The sequence below is a fragment of the Sander vitreus genome, chromosome 7, assembly GCF_031162955.1.
Source record: "Sander vitreus isolate 19-12246 chromosome 7, sanVit1, whole genome shotgun sequence".
Classification (NCBI taxonomy): domain Eukaryota; kingdom Metazoa; phylum Chordata; class Actinopteri; order Perciformes; family Percidae; genus Sander; species Sander vitreus.
The window spans coordinates 13,098,656-13,116,371 of NC_135861.1; the positions used below are offsets into that span (position 1 = coordinate 13,098,656).

General features: G+C 41.7%; 2 protein-coding genes across 6 annotated transcripts in view; both read right to left on the reverse strand.

Moving 5' to 3' along the window:
- Nucleotides 1-2,890: 2,890 nt before the first annotated feature.
- pdpn (podoplanin) lies at nucleotides 2,891-13,384 on the reverse strand. The gene is made up of 4 exons (XM_078254698.1): nucleotides 12,894-13,384; nucleotides 6,441-6,860; nucleotides 5,979-6,087; nucleotides 2,891-4,669 (listed from the first exon to the last, which is right to left on the reverse strand). Exons 1-4 carry the CDS (start codon nucleotides 12,955-12,957, stop codon nucleotides 4,663-4,665), a joined length of 600 nt encoding a protein of 199 aa, XP_078110824.1. The 5' UTR covers nucleotides 12,958-13,384; the 3' UTR covers nucleotides 2,891-4,662.
- Nucleotides 13,385-14,367: 983 nt separating this feature from the next.
- The window catches only part of LOC144520734 (forkhead box protein J3-like), a 74,036-nt gene continuing 70,687 nt past the window's right edge, over nucleotides 14,368-17,716 (reverse strand). For all 5 annotated transcript variants that reach the window (XM_078254701.1, XM_078254703.1, XM_078254702.1 and 2 more), the window contains one exon: nucleotides 14,368-16,840. In XM_078254701.1, the coding sequence (XP_078110827.1) occupies nucleotides 16,716-16,840 (125 nt within the window). In that variant the 3' untranslated portion in view covers nucleotides 14,368-16,715. The remainder of the gene's footprint in view (nucleotides 16,841-17,716) is intronic.

Consider the following 17,716-nt stretch of genomic DNA (forward strand, 5'->3'; position numbering starts at 1 on the left):
CTATTTCTGTAATTGAATGTTTAGAGTTGTGATGGCTGTGGAGAAAAAGCTGTCTCTGAACCTGGATGTGCGGGTTCTGACAGACCTGTAACGCCTTCCTGAGGGGAGTAACTGAAAGTGTTCGTGGCCTGGGTGAGAGGAGTCCTTTATTATTTATTATTATTATGTTTTTTGCTCTGCTGAGGTAGCGAGATGAGGCGATGCTGTCAAGTGTGGGCAGCGAGCGAAACACTTCACGGCACTTCATGCCCCAGATAGTGTTTTTTATAAAGGCACAGAATTGAATTTGATGCTTTCAAACTGTTTGTGATACAGCCAACTGTAAGCTGCATGACTGCTATAGTATAGCAAGAACGACCTGGGCCCTGGCCAGCGGCAGTTTTAGTACTAGTACTAGTAGTATGTGTATCCTCCATATGCTCCTGCTTCTTCCCCCAGGAATTCTGGTATCTGATGTAACATAATATTCCAATGAGATGATGAGGACATTCTTTGGAACAAATTGGACATTCTTTGGAACAAATTGAATCGATGCGGTTGTGTATACTTGATTTGTGTAGGCAAGATTCTCCATATGTTTGCTTAAAAGGCATTTTAAGCAGTTGCCAATAATAGATATACCTACAATGGATAAAAGAACAACCCAACTTCTTCTTTAATCAAAGTTAAGTAGTGGTGTTGTGAGAGCTACTTAAAAGCAGGGAGAACTGGAGCCACTTAACACTACACTGCCACCACCCACTGTTTTATTGCAAGTTTATATGATGTAAGTAACAATTATAATCAATTAACCCTTGATATGGAGATTATGCATTGTGTAAAAAGTACAAAAGTTACCAAAACTGAACTTACTTGAAAACCACTAATATATTTATATTTTAAGATATATTTATATATAAGATATATAATGCCGAGCTGAATTGTATTCATTGTTTTAGATTATTTGTTTCCTTTCATTTTTATTTCTTTCTGGATGGGGTGAGGTGCAGTATCATATTTTGTCTGTAATCATATCATATATAAAAACCCTGTAAAAATAAAAAGAGACTGTACGAAAACATCCAATGTGATGAACAGTAGAAGATGTTGCATTTTGTTTCAATTTTAACTTTTTCCCTTGCAATTATCTGTTGAGCAAAGAGAGGCTACAAGGCTAAATAGCTTGTAGGACAGACAACGTCATCTGCCAAAAACAAATGTAAGAGAATTAGCCTGATGCCTGGTGTTTATTTTAATAAGCCCTGCATTTAGGAAAACCTCATTCCTCTATTGTTATACAATCTGTGCTTTCTTTACATGGGTAGGATTATAATTTGCTGAGTGGGCACCAACAGTTTTCCTACAAATAAAAATGGTGACCATTTTGGACCACAGGTTTCTTCTGTGTGGAAGATATCCCAAACAGGCAGCTCAGAGTCAGCTATACGTAAGTGACCTGGTATTTCTGGTTGCTACTGTAAAGAGAAAAATACACGTAAACACACATTCTTAAATTCACCGGTGTGGTTTTATTTAAAGGGAAAGACATTTCCTCATCCATCTGTCTGCCAGAGCTGAGCAGTTTCTTCCTTCCTCTCAGACACTTTTTCAGTCACCTGTAGAAGAGCACAGGAAATGTGTGTAGTGGTTTAAATTCTGATGAAACCATTACTACATTTTTTGACATGTATACAAATTCATATATCGTGTATGTATTTACAGATACAGTACAGTACATAACATGCACAACCCAGACATGCATGTGCTGGACCACACAAACACGTGAATATGCAGAGCTTCCACACACTCAGCTCGTATTTATGCCTGCACACTGACACTACATAAACAGGCGGTTTTGAGTCTGATAATTAAGTATGAGACATAGACCTGTGTGTGTATGTCATAATGCTGACTAAGACTCTCTCAGTGAATCACACACTTTAATGGTGTGTCTTAATAGCTGCCTCTGCTGGGACTTTTTTAGCTGGAACATGGCTGTTATGATAGGTTTAACATGTGTTCATCTGCAAAGAGAGCACAGTGATTTAGGTCTCTGTTAGATTATTTCTAAGCGTGTGTGTGTGTGGGTGTGTGTGGGTGTATGTGGGTGTATGTGTGTAAAGGCACATGATCGATGCTGGGCCCACCCAGGAAGTGACTCCACCCTGTAGCGATGCACAGAAATCCCCCCTTGCTGAAGGGGAGAGAAGGAGCTGCTGGCAAGCAGCTTCACAGCCACGGCCCATAGCCTCTCCATCTGCCACTCTCAAAAGACTCCATTGTTCCCAGTAGTCTGAGGCGAGAGAGTGAGCTAAAGAGAGTTATGAAGCTCGCCAGTGGGGCAGAGGCTGGGGTGGTGGGTGTTGGGCCTCTGCCTAAAACCACACGGAGGAGAGGGAGCCAGACACAGAGCATCTCTGTGCAACTCACAGTCTACTGTTGGAGCCTTGCCTCAGCTTAACAGCACTGTAAGAAAAGTCCACAACATGACATAAAAAACACACCTAACTGTCAGAGGGCTCAACAGACTCAACGGTCGGAGGCCATATGTTCCTCCATATTCGGTGCTGTTTGTCTCCCTGCTGAAAAGGTTTTTGTTTTTGAATTTGAAGCATTACTTGAATGGGCCAATCAGAGTGGACTGGATGCTGCCCCTGTGCAAGTGTGTTAATGTTTGTGAATTGCCTTTGCAAATAGAAAAGAAGTGTGATGAGATTTTAACTGTCACAAGTATTTTGGCCTGACTCAAGAAGACTGACTACAGTGCTGCTTGAGAATGTGTTGACTTTGAGGCATTGCCACGGTAACGACGTAATCTAATTGATAGGAAATGTCTAGGACAATGAACAGATATTTGAAAACGCTATTGAGAAAAAATGTCATGCACAAAAGACAAATGAGAGCTTTCAGAGTGTTTTCAGTTTTTTATTGAAACAGTATGAACAAAAACACTGCAATTAAATAAAAGGTTCAAACAAATCAGATGGCACAAATTAAGAACCGATAATATGTGGCAAAGCAGAGGAGAGGAAACAAAGACATGTCGTTGCAAACATTTGCAGTGTCTAAAGCCTATTCATTAAACATTACATCACTCATTCAGTGCACATATTAAACGAGTTTGTAAAGCAATCGGAGCTAAGCTGAGACTTCATTATTTGTACACCCATTTAGCACACTTACTATTGCAAAAATAACAAAATAGGGCATTACTGCCTAACACTGTGCACTAAAACTAAGTGCAACTATAAAATGTCATCCTGTGCACGCAATCTGGGGTTAGCTCAATTTAAAGACTGGATGGCTGTTCTGGTAATCTAACTATTAACAGAAGAACTATGAATAAATTGTCAGGACAATGCTATCACTATGTCTAATAACCACTGGCTGTGTTTAAGCCTTCATAAGGAACGAGCCAGAAGTCATCGAAGCAGTTTTGTTTTGGAATGGGTGGCAGTTAAAAAGTACAGTCAATTCACATTAATAATGCACTTCAAAAGTTAAAATCCCCCTAACTACCTAGAGAATACCAGAGACAGTGGCACAAACCCTTCTGCTAAATTTCACAGATATGTATTAGGATTTTATATGTCAGTGTTAAAGTGGGCAGAATGTCACGTTACTCTTGCAAATGAGAGTGCCTTTTCTTTTCTGTAAGCCCCATGCTAGCCCTCAGAGCTCATGGGTGTGTTATGTCTAAACAACTTCTGCACACGGTGCTTCATACAGTTGGCCAACATATCAGGGATTCTAGCTAAGTGAGAAAATGTTTTAACTGGTGCTCAGGGGTGCTTTAAAGGTCTGTTAGCCACGATAGCCTAAGGCTTTCTGTATGTACTGTGTATTCCATAATAAAACACTAGCCTATGCAACTGCAACCAGGGGCGTTGGACTGGGGGGGAAAAGGGGACTGAGTATACAGGGCCCTCATATGAGAAGGGGGCCCACAAAGATACTATAATGAATAGCCGTGGATGCGGGGAGGGGCCCATAGAGGATGCCTGTGTACAGGGTCCAGAATTTTGTGCTACGCCCCTGACTGCAACATATGAGAAACTCATGAGCTGTATATTATGTACTGTAGACCCCTTGCATTGTGTATATACATCCTCCTGTGGAATTTGTAAAGGTCTCTCCTGCTTTCTTTCCTGCTACCACCTTCCATGTGTATTTGATTTCCTTTTGTTTTGTCAGTATTTGGCAATTTATATGTCCTCTCAAACGTCCATGCAAATCTAAATCAGTCATTCTTTAAAGGAGAGAATTTAAAGTCATCTTCTTCATTTAAAGGACCTTTCTTTCCCTCTTTTTTAATAACAAAATGCATTTTAAAAAGGCCTGAAATTCTTTGTGACATCCTGCTGTCAGCGTGTTTTGTTCGCTCCGAGGGAGTAGGGTAGGACAGAACCTTTCATATCAGCGGCTCCTGTGGGGGTCAGGGAGGTAGGGGGGTGGGGGGGGAGGAATGTTTGCTCTTGTACCCCTCTTGTCTCACACTCATACAGAACATACATTAACACACAAGCCTCCCTCCCCCTCTTTTTTGGCAAAAGTCCAGAGTCCTGGTTAGATTAGTTTAGTTCTGGTATCGTGCTTGTTTTGATGATCGCAAAAGACGTCACAGTTCAGTAGTTCAGAATTTCCAGAACTTTGAGCGCTCCTGCTGCTTGGCAGACTTTTTCCTCAAGGGCTGTGGGATGAAAAAAAGAGAGAGTCAGTCAGTGGTTGAAAAAAGGATGAATTTTGTATCTACAGTAGTTAATCTGTATCTGAGGTTCAATTTATTTTTAAGCTTATTAATTTGTACACTTATTTCGTTTAGTGTCATTCAGTGGTGTACAATTATTTAGCACTGACAACAATATGGGTGGTAAAAAAAAGCTGGTTTATAGATTTTATTAAAATATTAAATATGTAGGTATATATACAAAAAAGAAACAACATATTATTATAAGAGGTGTGTTCATGAAAACCTTAAAAAGGGTGACATTTTGTTACAAAGCCAGGTTGACAAGATTAGTCTTTGGACTACATGTAACTTAAGACAGAGAAGATCCTTAGATGGTATACTGTGAAATAAACCTTTTAAAAAAATAGACCAACAATCATAGAAAGACTGATAATTAGTTCCTGAGACGAAAACCAAACAGAAGATGACAACTTTTGTGTTGCTGCTCCACTTCTAACAAACACAAGCCCTCTGTTTCTGAGGATCAAATCAAGCGGTCCATATAATTCAGGCTGCTTGATGACCATTTGCCACATAGATGGACACTGAGTCAATAAAGAAGCTCATTTCAAGATCAAATAGAGCCACTTGTCACGATGAATGGAAAATTCTCCTACTTGGGGCCATGGGACTGTGTCAGCAGAAAGCAGCAACACGCATTCAACTTTGTCGGTGGATTTTGGGGGAAAAGACATCTGTTATATTACATCTGTGAATTAGGGTCATGATGGGCTTAAAGGGGTTAAAGTGATTAGCTGAAAAGATGAAATAGAGACATTTACAGAAACCATAACGCTGTCTTTTTTCGCAGGTTTTTTGCTCTTGGCAGACCTGTGACACAAAAAAACATTCGTCATTAGCAAGACATGCAGCTCATGACTGTATTCTCAGAGGGGAGGGTGTGGGTCATGGGAACACTGTCGCTTGGATGGGACCTCTATTACTCTCATCATGGAAGGTTGATGGTTGAATATGTGTAACTGCAGAGACTAATTATGGTCGAAATGCTACGCAGTTTGTGTTGGGCATGCCAGGTCATCTTATCACACAGAACAACACTCTCTCCAAAACCCATTACATCACTAGTAGTGTTCTTTCATCATAGGATGTGTCAGTGATGACTTAAAGCTCATGCTGTTTCTTTCGCTCCATATTTACGTAGAGGAAGCCCAAAGTGATGACTCACTGCACAACATCAATATAACTGCCTGCATTCAAATGGATTCAAGCTCTGCGTCTGTGTATCCACCAGTAGAAATGAGGTACTTACGAGTATTTTCCCATCCTCCTCACCACAGCAATCACCACGGCGATGAGGATGACCACAGCCAACAGAGCGCCAATCACAATGCCGGCTACCTGGCCAGAACTCAAGCCCTCTGTGGGACAGAAAGACAAGAGGTAGAGCATTTTTCAGAATTCAGTTTGATTACTAGTACATTACTAGTTGTCATGTTATATGTAGTTTAATACATAATCTTCACACTTTAGAATGAATTAAAATGCCATCCATCTATGAGTAAGGCAGAATGACAGTAGTGAAACATGAAAGAGAGTCATATTTGGAAAGATTAAAGGCCTGCATATGACTTTTAAACCCTTGTTGCCAAACACACTAACCTCCACGTTAGGCTCACAGAGGGTCTGTAGTATCATATCAGTCAATAATAACACCTGACTCGAAACTGACACCTTTACGCTAACCCAGCTTCCAAACCCATACATTCCTCACCCTCTGTGTTGTCTTCAACGAGCACCTCTTCAACCGTCTTGGCGGCTTCCGTCACCTCAGATTGGCCCTCTACCTCAGCTGACTCATCGGGAGCTTTGGTCTCCACTACAGGAGCGTCAGTGATAAGGGGTTCTGGTTCTGGTGCTGCTGCAGTAGCAGCAGCAGCAGGGGCTTCTGTCTCGACGACAGCCTCTTCAGTATTGAAAGTAAAGGCAGGAAGGGCCGCCTCGGTGACAACGTCTGCTGCGAAATCTTTAGGCACTTCTGTTGCGGCTTCTTCAGGGGCCGCCGCTGGTTGAGTTGCAGGAGGACCAGTGATAACAGTAAGGTCCTCTTTTGGAGCCTCGGTGGCCTCAGAGATGATGTCTGCTACAGTCTCAGTGATCTCATCATCAGGGTGTGGAGGGATCTCTGTGGGGCCTGGGGAGAGAGGTCATAGATGGTTCACATGCAGGTACAAATGTAAGAATACAATCTGTTGCTAGGGCGCCATTTTTGTGGATCATTTTTGTTGTAATTGTATACATGTATAGATATGTTGAAAATATTTACTAAAGAATTAAAAATCTAATTTTAAATTTTATGAAAATTTTTTTCAGAGCCCATAAGGTATGTGGTATTGCTGTTGGGGTGTAAAGACCATTTTAAACAATATAAAAAAAAAAATCTGTGTACAGTATATTGGAAATAGTTACCAACCCTGCCATTAATGTTTATCACATTGAGTTAATATGTGTGTTGTGTTTTCCGAGAACACAAAATTCTATGATCTTCTCAAAATGTATTTTGTAATTCAGATTTGGTGCTGTGACATGTGATTCATTACATTTTAACTTGTTATAGTTTATTTAGACAAGACAACACTTCATTATAATAAATTATTGGTATATCTTGATATGGGAACTTTACAACCACTCCCTTTATTATAGAAAGAGACAATCAATTACAATATTAAATGATCGCTCAGTCCTACCGTGCCCTTTTCACAATGAGCCAGTACAGTGTGCTTAAACATTGTTGTACCTCTTGGCCAGTTATATTAAGTCCAGACCGGCACCTGACACAGAAAAGGCTCGATGGTGTTTTTTGCCCCCAACTGCTCCTTCCAGGCAGCGCTGCGACCGCTGCCTCCAAGGCACCCAACCCTAACCTTAACCATAACCATTGCCTAATCCTAGTGGAAGGAGCCGTTGGGGGCAAAAAACACCGATAAACACAGAAAAGCCCCCAGTCTGTCAGGATGGGTACAATAAAGGTAAAAAAAACCCATAAGATACATATTTAGATTCCACCCTGACATAATGATGTGATGACATGACCTTTCCTCTTTCTCACATTCTTTCGTAACACTTCTGTCATCACCAGCACATGGCTACCATGACAGAATGACCACCACACCCCATGACTTCATAAAATACCCTCCAGTCCTCCATCCTGTCTTTAAGGCTCTGAGTGTGCGTGCCGGCATGCCACATCCTCTGCCTTATTTCCTGTTGAGTGAGCTGTCTGCGAGGCTTGTTAACCCTCAGCCGCTGAACATGTGAAGGGTGTGAGAGACGCACCACAGCTGGATGATTTGTTTTGTTCAGTTTTGATGAAATGGTGGAGACTTAACAACTTGAGGAAATGTATAGAATGTATGTAATGTATGTAACATATTTTGAAAGCATCTATAGCTTCTGTTTTTTTGGGGCTTTTCCGCCTTTAATGGACAGGACAGGTGAGAAAGGAGAGCGAGAGAGAGGGGGAAGACGTAGGAAATCAATAATATAATCAAGTTTTGTCAGAAATCAAAAGACCGTCTGTGCTTGCAGTAAAATGGAGGCTCCCATTTTGCATTTACCATCTGCAAAAAGACATGTATTTATCCTTGTGTCTTTCATCTAGGTCTGGACTATGAAGACAACCTAATCATGTCCCTCCAATAACCCTAGCTCCATCTCCCCATGTTCAACATCCTCCCAGCCACAACTGAAAGCTTAAGCCTGGACAGCGCTGCTTCAAAATTAAGGAGGTAGATTTCAGTGTGGCACCAAAATTACGGTCTACAGTTAACTTTCCACTGACAAGATGTTGGCGCTTCTTCTCTTTGGAAAAAAAAACAAAAAAACTTAACTTCTCCCTGAAAACATTCTTACTGTAGAGACCAGGAACCAGCCTCAATAGTCTTCTAAACTTAGTGTCTGACATCATGCTTTCTCCATCTCCGTTTTCTCCAATTGTTCTAAATACTTGAAATAATAGAAAATACTTTGCAAGGGTAAAAATAACTCTGAATGGTCTAACAACCGGTGCAGTTATTCTGTGTTGGCTAGCTTGTTCATTAGCAACAGGCGGGATAAATATAACAAAACATTTGTTCCCACTGTGGAGTACTGAAAGGGGGGTTTTCAAAAGACGACTCAGACTGTTTGGAAGTCTGTAAGCGATGATAAAATGGTCTATGCTTCACAGAGTATGGCCGTATGCTATGTGTAATCGCCCCCTCAACCCCCTCTAACAATTGTTTCATTATGTGTACAGTTCCCACTATTAGCTCTGAGTAGTATTTCCTCCCCACTGTGCTGACTACCCTGGTTTAATACAGCTGCATTAGTGAGTAACACAGTAAGACTGTAGCGGTCTACATCCCCTCTCCTCTCTTTTTTTTTATTTTTTATTATAACTTCTCGTCCGCCTTCCTCTCCATGACCCTGCCACTCCCTAAGGATAGGTTTGTTGCTGCTGAAACCTTTGAGAAGGCTGAATCCCTGGGGAGAAAGAAAGGGAGTGCAGAAGGGTGGAGGGGAGCTCTATGGGAACATCCAAGAGTCATTTCATTGTGAACATGGTCTTTCTCTGTCTTTGCTCAGATGTGGCCTGTATGTAGTTGTTGGCATGTATGTTAGTGACCCTCTAGATATGTGAGCACCATATAAACTCATTAAAACCTCAGAACCTTTGCATTGCGAGGAAACTCAGATCTATTCACCGCTAAGAAAAAAGAAAATGCAGAAGAACTGGAAGCAGTTCAAGTTTCTTTTTCATTCTTCCAATCCAAGACTGAGAAAGGTTTACGTAACTGTGGCGTTGCCCTTATTATTCCAAAGGTTCGGTGGTGCACCTGGGTCATTTTACCCACGATTACATCATTTTGACCACAAGTGCTCTCTCACAACCATTTCCATGTGAAGCATGAAACAGCCTGAAATCATCCTGCTAGTTAACATGCGGTAGCCAGTGAGTTCAAACTGCCTATGTTTATTTGTATGTAAACCTATGGCTGTCTCAGCCACTGACTGAGCATTACAGGCTTGATTCACCGAAATACACATCTTCTCAATTTTTTCACTCATTATGTAAAAGTTAAACAATGTACATGTAAGTACAAGCAGAAAACAACTGTTGGCACTGTCTGTAAATACACATTTCAGAAAGTAACTGTGAATGACACTGGTTTTAAAATGTCCCTAAAATAAGGTTTAGTGATGGGATGTCAACATACAGGGAGGGGCAGAGAGGTGGAGTGTAAAAGGCAGGCAGGCAGGCAAAAAGAGTTATAAGTTAGAGAAATGGTACAGGAATACAGCAACAAACAAAAAAGCTGTGAGAAAGAGGTGGAGGCACCCATGCGGGGCTTCACTCTTGCATGGCATAAATAAAAACCTCCAGCGAGTGAAAGAGTGAGGGAGGGACAAAACGATATACAGTGTGAGACAGGAAAGAAGGGAGTAGCATCCTCCATCCATTACGATCACAATCAGCTGTCACTGAGGCCCCCCGTTTGTGTGTGTGTGAGAGAGGTACTAATTTACAGTCCGGTGTAGGAGGGAAAGGGTCTGTGTGGACGATGTGAGGGAGTGTGAAAGTGTCCACCTTTGGAGCCCAGGAATGTTTTTGCAGGACTGGAGGAGGGAAATGTGAGAGAGATAGGCGCCCTGCCCATCTCAATGCACTTTGGCAAAATGCTGCACAGCGTAACCTCCCCCGCTCAACCAGTTGCGGTCAGCTGTGGAGATACTGGGGTGTGCCATTCACTGAACACTGGGGATTTTAAGTAGGAGACAGGCTGGAGTGGAATATTCTCAGACAGTCTTATCACAGACGCAACACACAGCGTACACTAACTGCTTTTCTAACTTAGATAGGAGGACATGCGGCAGGTCCCATCTGGACTCTATTGCCAGGGGCAGAAACTGGTCCAGAGCTAGATCAAGTGGGTCTTTAATCTTAGGCCTAACAGGTCTGATTAAATTCCTAAAATGTAATAAATCAGGACAGGGATGACATTAAATGCAACCACTGTAAAAAATAACAAAATAAACAGATCATGCTGTGGCATCACTCTAAGCCTTCCAGCTCTCTTCTTTTCTTTCAAACTAAACTAAACACCCCAGATTTAACTTAATTTAATCAAGCAAGCCTCTTAATGTATTTCTAATCTCGCTAACCTTCAAATCCAACTCCCATATCATAAAATGCCCACCCAGTTGTGTAAGTGTTCCTTAGTCAGCAACAGCTCTAATTTTTTTTCTTACTTTCTCTTGCACCGTGTCTCACCCTGCAGCACACGTAGGTGCACAGAGGAGACACACACCAAAAAACAAATCCACAGGGAGGTTTGGGCCATACTCTGACGCCCTGTTACAGTTTTGAGTCTTCAGTGCTTGGGCTTGGTCCCGGCTAAAACGGCCTCAGACTCCTTCCATAAACAGATGTTTCTTTCTCCTTGCGGAAAATTTTGGAAGTATGACTGAGCTTTTTTTTTCTACTCAAAATGAGACTCAGTTGACGTGAGAAGTGCTCCTTTCCTCATAGTCCCTCTTTACCAACATGTGTCTCATATTTGGAGTAGGAGCGCAACATTGGAGTCATTTCTAGAAGTGGGCATGGACAAAGGGCATTGACCTCTCCCTTCAGCAGCCAGATGTGATGGGGATGTTATAGGCCCAGAGAGGTAGACAAAACTCATTAAGAAGGAGAGCGGAGGGGGTGGAGGTGGGGGGCAGCAGTGTGAGAAAAGAGGTGGAGGGTTTTACAGGATACATGGGGTTTGCTAGTTAAGTGAGCAGGACTGGGGAAGTTAAAAGCCCCCATTTGTGAAACATGTGGAAGGAGCTATTTCTCTGTTTCCCTTTTTTCTTTGGAAAACTGAGACGACTGATTTCATTCTGAAAGTTTAAGGACTTATTCTCCAGAGTAAATCTCCATGGAAATGGGGCAGGCACGTCGCCTCCGACCGGTAAAGGTTGTTGTTTAAAAATAGACCCAGCCCCACTCTGCCCCCCCTGTGCCTACACTAACCCTGTCACCCAGGGTCCAGACTCATCAAGCTGGAACAGGGGAAGGGGGCAGAGAGTTGAAGGACTGTTAGGAGAATGGGGGAGAAGTGGGATAGGGGAGGGGGGGTTAAGTGGTAAAGCTTGATACCCCACCAAAGATGGGTAAAGGGGCGGCGTGCTGCATGGTCTAACAACATGCGGGTAAAAGAGGGTGGGGCGCCTCTTAAAGCTCATCACGTACCGGGTGTTCTCTTTTCTCGTCGCTTGCTCCTCTCTCATCCATATGACCCTCTTAAATATAGAGCGTCTCTCTATTAATACATGCACGCAAACCAGCCCTGCCCTGCCCTACAGTTCCCTAAGGCCTCAGCCACACCCCCGTGCTTGCTGCTTCCCCTGGGCAAACACTGCTGGTCAAGGCAAAGAAGGAAAGGGAAAACATGCAAACAGTGAGAAAGAAAGGCAATAGAAAAACAGAGGAAGAGTACTAAAGTAGTTACAGTGAGAGAGAAATGAGAGAAGTGAGAGGAGACAGTGGATAAGCTTTCAGATAAATGTGTATGGTGTGTGTTACAGTTTACAGCCCCCATCCCTCCCTCGCTGTGTATGAGCACTGTTTTGGGAGCCTTCCAAAGGATATACCTTTCTTCTCTTTGCCAGTGAATTTACAGACACGAGGCAGCAGAGCTCCTGCTATTACATCACATTTCCCCTTCTTGTCTGCAAATCTAACTTTTTCTCCAAAGCTCAAGAGTAGTGTGAAAATGACGAAGAAAGCGAGACAGAGGGAGTAAAAATTTTAAAATCAAAACAGACTATCCGTTTCAGTTGCCCCCTTTGTTAAATCAGCACCTTCGGTCATAGTTGAGCTTCTCCATCAGGGGGATTCTCAGCTAAGGTAGAACAAATGGGCCAGACTACAGCCGGCAGTCATGGGACGCAGTTTTCAGTGATGAGTTAACAGTGAAAACATTAAAACATATGACAAGTCTTTAAAATTAGTTGAACATTCATTGATTAGTTAATTAACAGACAAATCAAAATGGAGTTTATTTTACCTTATAAAACCAGCCTCTAGAGTTTTATTGTTCAATCAAAAGGGATTAAAACAGACAAAGAGTGGTGTCGGGTGGCACATGGAGGCAGAGGGAGCGAGGGGACACAGTGTGCTAACGGCAGAGGGTTCACTTACTTGCATGTGTGAAGGCGCAGAAAGGGCCAACCAGGGCCAACAGGAGCAGCAGCTGAACATTCATTGTGGTGAAAACTTTTCTCCTCCAGTCACAACCTTTATGGACTCCCTTGGGGCAGAGCACAACACCAGAGCCCTCGCACACGCTGCTGCACACACGCCAGACACACAACCGGCCTCTCCAGAGGGGAAGGTTGAAGGACCAAAGATAAAAAAGACCAAGAATGAAAATAAAGTCTTCAGTGGAAAGTTAGTGAAAGTAGCAGCCTGAGATCCGTTTAACTTGTAGAGGTGAAGACGAACAGACAGAGCCGGGTTGCTCTCGATAGCTGGAGTAGGAAAGAGAGTGGTGGAGGGATGTAAAGAGGACAAGAGAAAAGAGAGGAGTTGTGGCCACTTAGAGGAAGTCGAGGGGGAGAGAGGAACTGGCACACAGCAGGAGAGAGAAAAGAGAGAGTGTGTGAGTGACTGAGCTCAGAGTGGAGGAGGGGTGTTGGTACTGGTGGTGGGCTGGGCGGGTAGAGGAGCAAGGGGCAGGTTGGGTTGGGAGGAGGGAGTCCGGATAGGGGCAGTAAGGTGGTTTCAGCCCTCGTGGTCCAGCCCCGTGTAGGACGCTCTCCATTTGGTGCACAGCCAGCCTTCCTGTTTGCAAACCCTGCAATATCAGCACCACACACACACACACACACTTGGAAATACCAATAAATAGACCGTCATTTATCAAGACAAGAAAGGCACTTTAAACTATAACTGACCATCTCATACAATTAGAAAGCTAAAGCAACAGGCTTTTCAAATGCTTTCAGAATGAATGGAGCGAGATGTAAACAGAGCTTTGAGCAGTCTCAAATAATCCTTAATCACAGAGTTAAGAGCCAAGAAAGTGCCTGCAACAGAACACAGCTCCACTAGATGTTACTATTACAAGCAAACAGTGAATGAAACAAGAATCTGTAAAGTATCTGTATTGATCTTCTAGATCATCAACGTTCTCACAAAGAGAAGTGGCAGCGTACATCTGTGGCTGACAGACACTAGCTGCTTTTTAAAAAGGTTTTCTCAGTGAAAAGGAGCCGTAAATACAGTTAGAACATTGTGTGACTTTCACCCAGACAAGCATGGGTGGTCTGCTGAGTTTACATGCAGATGGAAGGCAAACAAACTGTTGCTTGGCACTAGGCTGACACCTGTTGGACAACAAGCTACCAATGTCAAAGCAGCACAAAGCCAAGGAGGAAAAAAAGTTATCTCAATAGCCAAAAATGAAGTCTTATTAGTTTTCTCTTCTTAGTTTTGTTTTACCTAAATAATCAGACTTTAATTTTTTACAAACTCCAAAAGACTGGAGCAGCGAGTTAGATTTAGAGTCTGGCACTAGAGCAACTTGTCCAGCATCATTTAAAGTTTTATGTTAAGACTGTTAATGTGAACATGCTGACAGGTGATGAAATAACGACAGCAGATGTGAGGAAAGTGCAGTAAAAATGGTCAACGACATTTTAATAAACACTGAAACAGATTTTAACTGTTGAACTGCCATACACAGATTATTTAAAACACACAAAACGCCAATGCCAATTTTTTTTCATCAACTATTTACAATATACTGAATATGTACATACTGTGTCTCCTGAAGGACAAATAACAAAATACTTTCTCTCCATTTGCTGTTTTCTCTTTTCAGTCTGTGTTTTTCAAGGGCAAACATAGGAGTAACATATCGTTATTTACATAGACACAAACAACAACACACAAACATACAAGATATATATGCTGGTAACTGTAATACAGCATTTAATGGCAATAATAAAGAGTATTTTTCTTTCTTTCTTTTTTTTTTTTTTAGACCATTCGAACAATCACTGAGATCTTCCAAACGAAAGAGCACTTTAAGGTCCCATATTTCACTTTGTACCCACTTAATACAAAGAAATTACTTGTTTATGTGTATTTTTTGAGCTGAATGCTAAAGGAATTCAGAGAGGACTATACACACTTGTACACACAGACAAATTTAAACATCACAGTAAGAAAAGTTGAGCATTTAAAACATTTGTTTATTCTTTGCTCCTTTGCTGATAGATCTTTTTTAAATGTCTTTTGAAACAAAGAAATAAAATGTTCACGGCTTTCTTTTATTTCTCTCATTCACTAGATGCTATCAAGTTTGGTGTTGTGCAAAAACTGCTCGTCGTCTTCTACATGAGGCATCTTGAAATCACGGCCGACCTTCTCTGCCTGGTCATAATTGATATGCACTTTCCCAAAATTGGAAAATAAAACTGATTTATATCTCAGAAAACTATGTATTATTGTTGACAAAGTCCAAGTCTAGCCAGCATCTCATTTTAATCTTAATTGGTGGCTGTTGCTTTGAGCTACTGAAAAGCTTATTCCACAGTGTGTTCTATCAGTTAGCTTATAAACTGACAAATGAAGATTTTAAATTTTGACCACAGTCACCAGGAGGCTCGCTGTCCGCCAACAGGAAGTGTACACTGACAGCACCGAACAACATGCAGTGACCTCACGTACATGTACAGAGATGTAAATAGCTTTGTGTTGGTCTGGCATGGCATATGAATGTAACACCCTGAGAACATGGCACCATGGACTGTTCCACACACACAATAACATTTAAAATGATAAAATAGAGGTTTAGGATTGTTGTCCAATGTGACAGAACAAACATAAAGAAAGAACCCTTGTTTATTAACCCTTGTGTTGTCTTCCTGTCGACCGATCAACTTTGCTTTTCTGTGTAAAAATTTAAACTTTTTTCAATGTTTTGGTCATCTTTTTTGACACTTTTGTCGCTTTTCCCGATGTTTTGGAAATGTTTTGACTTTTAAGTCACTTTTTTCTAAGTTTTGTCACTTTTTCTGATGTTTTTGTGGATTTTTTTTTGGTGCTTTTTCTGACGTTCTTTTATTATTCTTTTTTCAAATGCTATAAAATTGACTAAAACACCCAAATTCAATGAAAGTAGCGAGCTGATCATTTAATTTACTTGTGAAGAGCGTTGTACGGAACCATCCATGTTATTTCTTTTGACAGTTTGGTTGAAAAAAAAAAAACACATTTCTGATATAGAAACTTTTTGAAAATGGGTCAAATTTGACCCGAGGACAACAGGAGTGATAGTGCCTGTTTTAACCAGCAGGTGGTGCTTCACACATCTACTGCTGATTCAAGTTAAACAGGTACACTGTCATTACTTTCTTCTTCATAAATCCTCCTTCTAACCGTAGTTGTAAAAAAGCCACAGCCACACGTTGTTGAGAAGGAAAAGGATGCAGGAAGTTTGGAGAAGACAAGGTTTTCTATTCATTTCAGGCAAAGGCGCTGGAACTTTGTAGACAAGGGACACACGTTGTAGCAGGAAACACAAAATATTTAAGAAAACTAAAAGAAAACTAAAAATTCACTAGAAATTCACAGACGATTTGACAAACATTTTGGCGACTTGTAACCCTGTTGGCACTGGGGGACACAACATTAGACAATTTAGAGAGCTTCAGATGTCATTTTGCTTTGGACGATATGTTTACATCTCGGCTTGGTCCAATCCAATGTAAGTCTCATTTAATATGATTGTCTTTAGACTCGACATCCACTTGTATCGGGGGGGGGGGGGGGGGAGGACAGCAAGATCAGAAAAATGACTTTCCATTTTTCCTGTTTTCTGTTGGATTGTCTTCTGTTTTTTTCACACAGGTGAAAGGAGGTCAGCTAGTTCCATACCTCACCTGTCATCACATGTCTCTCTCTCTCTCATCTCCAGTCTCTCTCTTCATCCCTCTGTTCCACCAACGGCTCAGTTTAGACAATGGAGTCCCAGTCAAAGTCGTCCTGGATGTCGTCTGCAGCGAGCATGCGTCTCACCTGGAAGTGTCCCAGAGGCAGCCTGTGTTGTTGCTGCTGCTGGCTCAGCTGGCTGAGATGACCTGAACATGGAAGAAGAGCAGAAGCCTTATAACAACAAAAAAAGATACTGTTGCACACACAGTAGGCTATATCCTTGACGTTCCACTTCCAGGATTGCTCCTGTGCCGCAGGAAATTCCGCCGGATGCATGTATTTTCCGTTTCCTTCCACTTTCTTTGTGTTGGAATTTCAAATTCGGTGGATTAACGAGGACTATTGTTGACTACTCCTCAGATCTCTGCATGGTAAATTGAGACAGCTAGCTAGACTAACTGAGTTTTCTCTCGCACAACTATTCTGCAGCGGCTCTGTGCGGAGTTTAGCGCCGCCCATGACGATTGTGATTGGTTTAAAGAAATGCCAATAAACCAGAGCACGTTTTCCTCCCATCCCCGAATGCTATGTGGTGTAGCTAGACTCTCCTTCAGCGCACTTTGGAGGAGGGTCTGGCAAAGCGAGACCACATACACAGTGACCTTTTAATGCTACTTCTGTTTCATATGTTGGTATTATTTATTTATGAATAGGATGAAGAATAGGAAACAGTTGTTTTGAATAGTAAATATTCTGGCTGCTGATCGTGTCGCGGGCATCAGCAACAGTTTGTGTCAAAATCTCAAACCAATGAAATCCTGGTAACAGCATCAAACAATTTGCCATGCCTTAAATTCTAATTCACCTAAAAACAAGTGACAGTTCTATTGTGGTGCCACGATTTTAATGACACATTGTTGTAATTTAACTTTCAAAATAAATATAGAGGATAAAATGTGTTGTAATTAGGGCTGTCAAACGATACATATTTTTTAATGGCGATTAATCGCTGAATTTCTGTAGTTAATCGCGATTAATCACATGTTTTATCACATGATTAAAATTCTATTATTTTGCATTTC

Coding starts and splice junctions, on each gene's coding strand:
- pdpn (XM_078254698.1), bottom strand. CDS start 12,957: ATGAATGTTCAGCTGCTGCTCCTGTTGGCCCTGGTTGGCCCTTTCTGC. Junction 6,861..12,893: donor CTGCGCCTTCACACATGCAA/GTAAGTGAACCC, acceptor CTCTCTCCCCAG/GCCCCACAGAGATCCCTCCA. Junction 6,088..6,440: donor CGTTGAAGACAACACAGAGG/GTGAGGAATGTA, acceptor TCTGTCCCACAG/AGGGCTTGAGTTCTGGCCAG.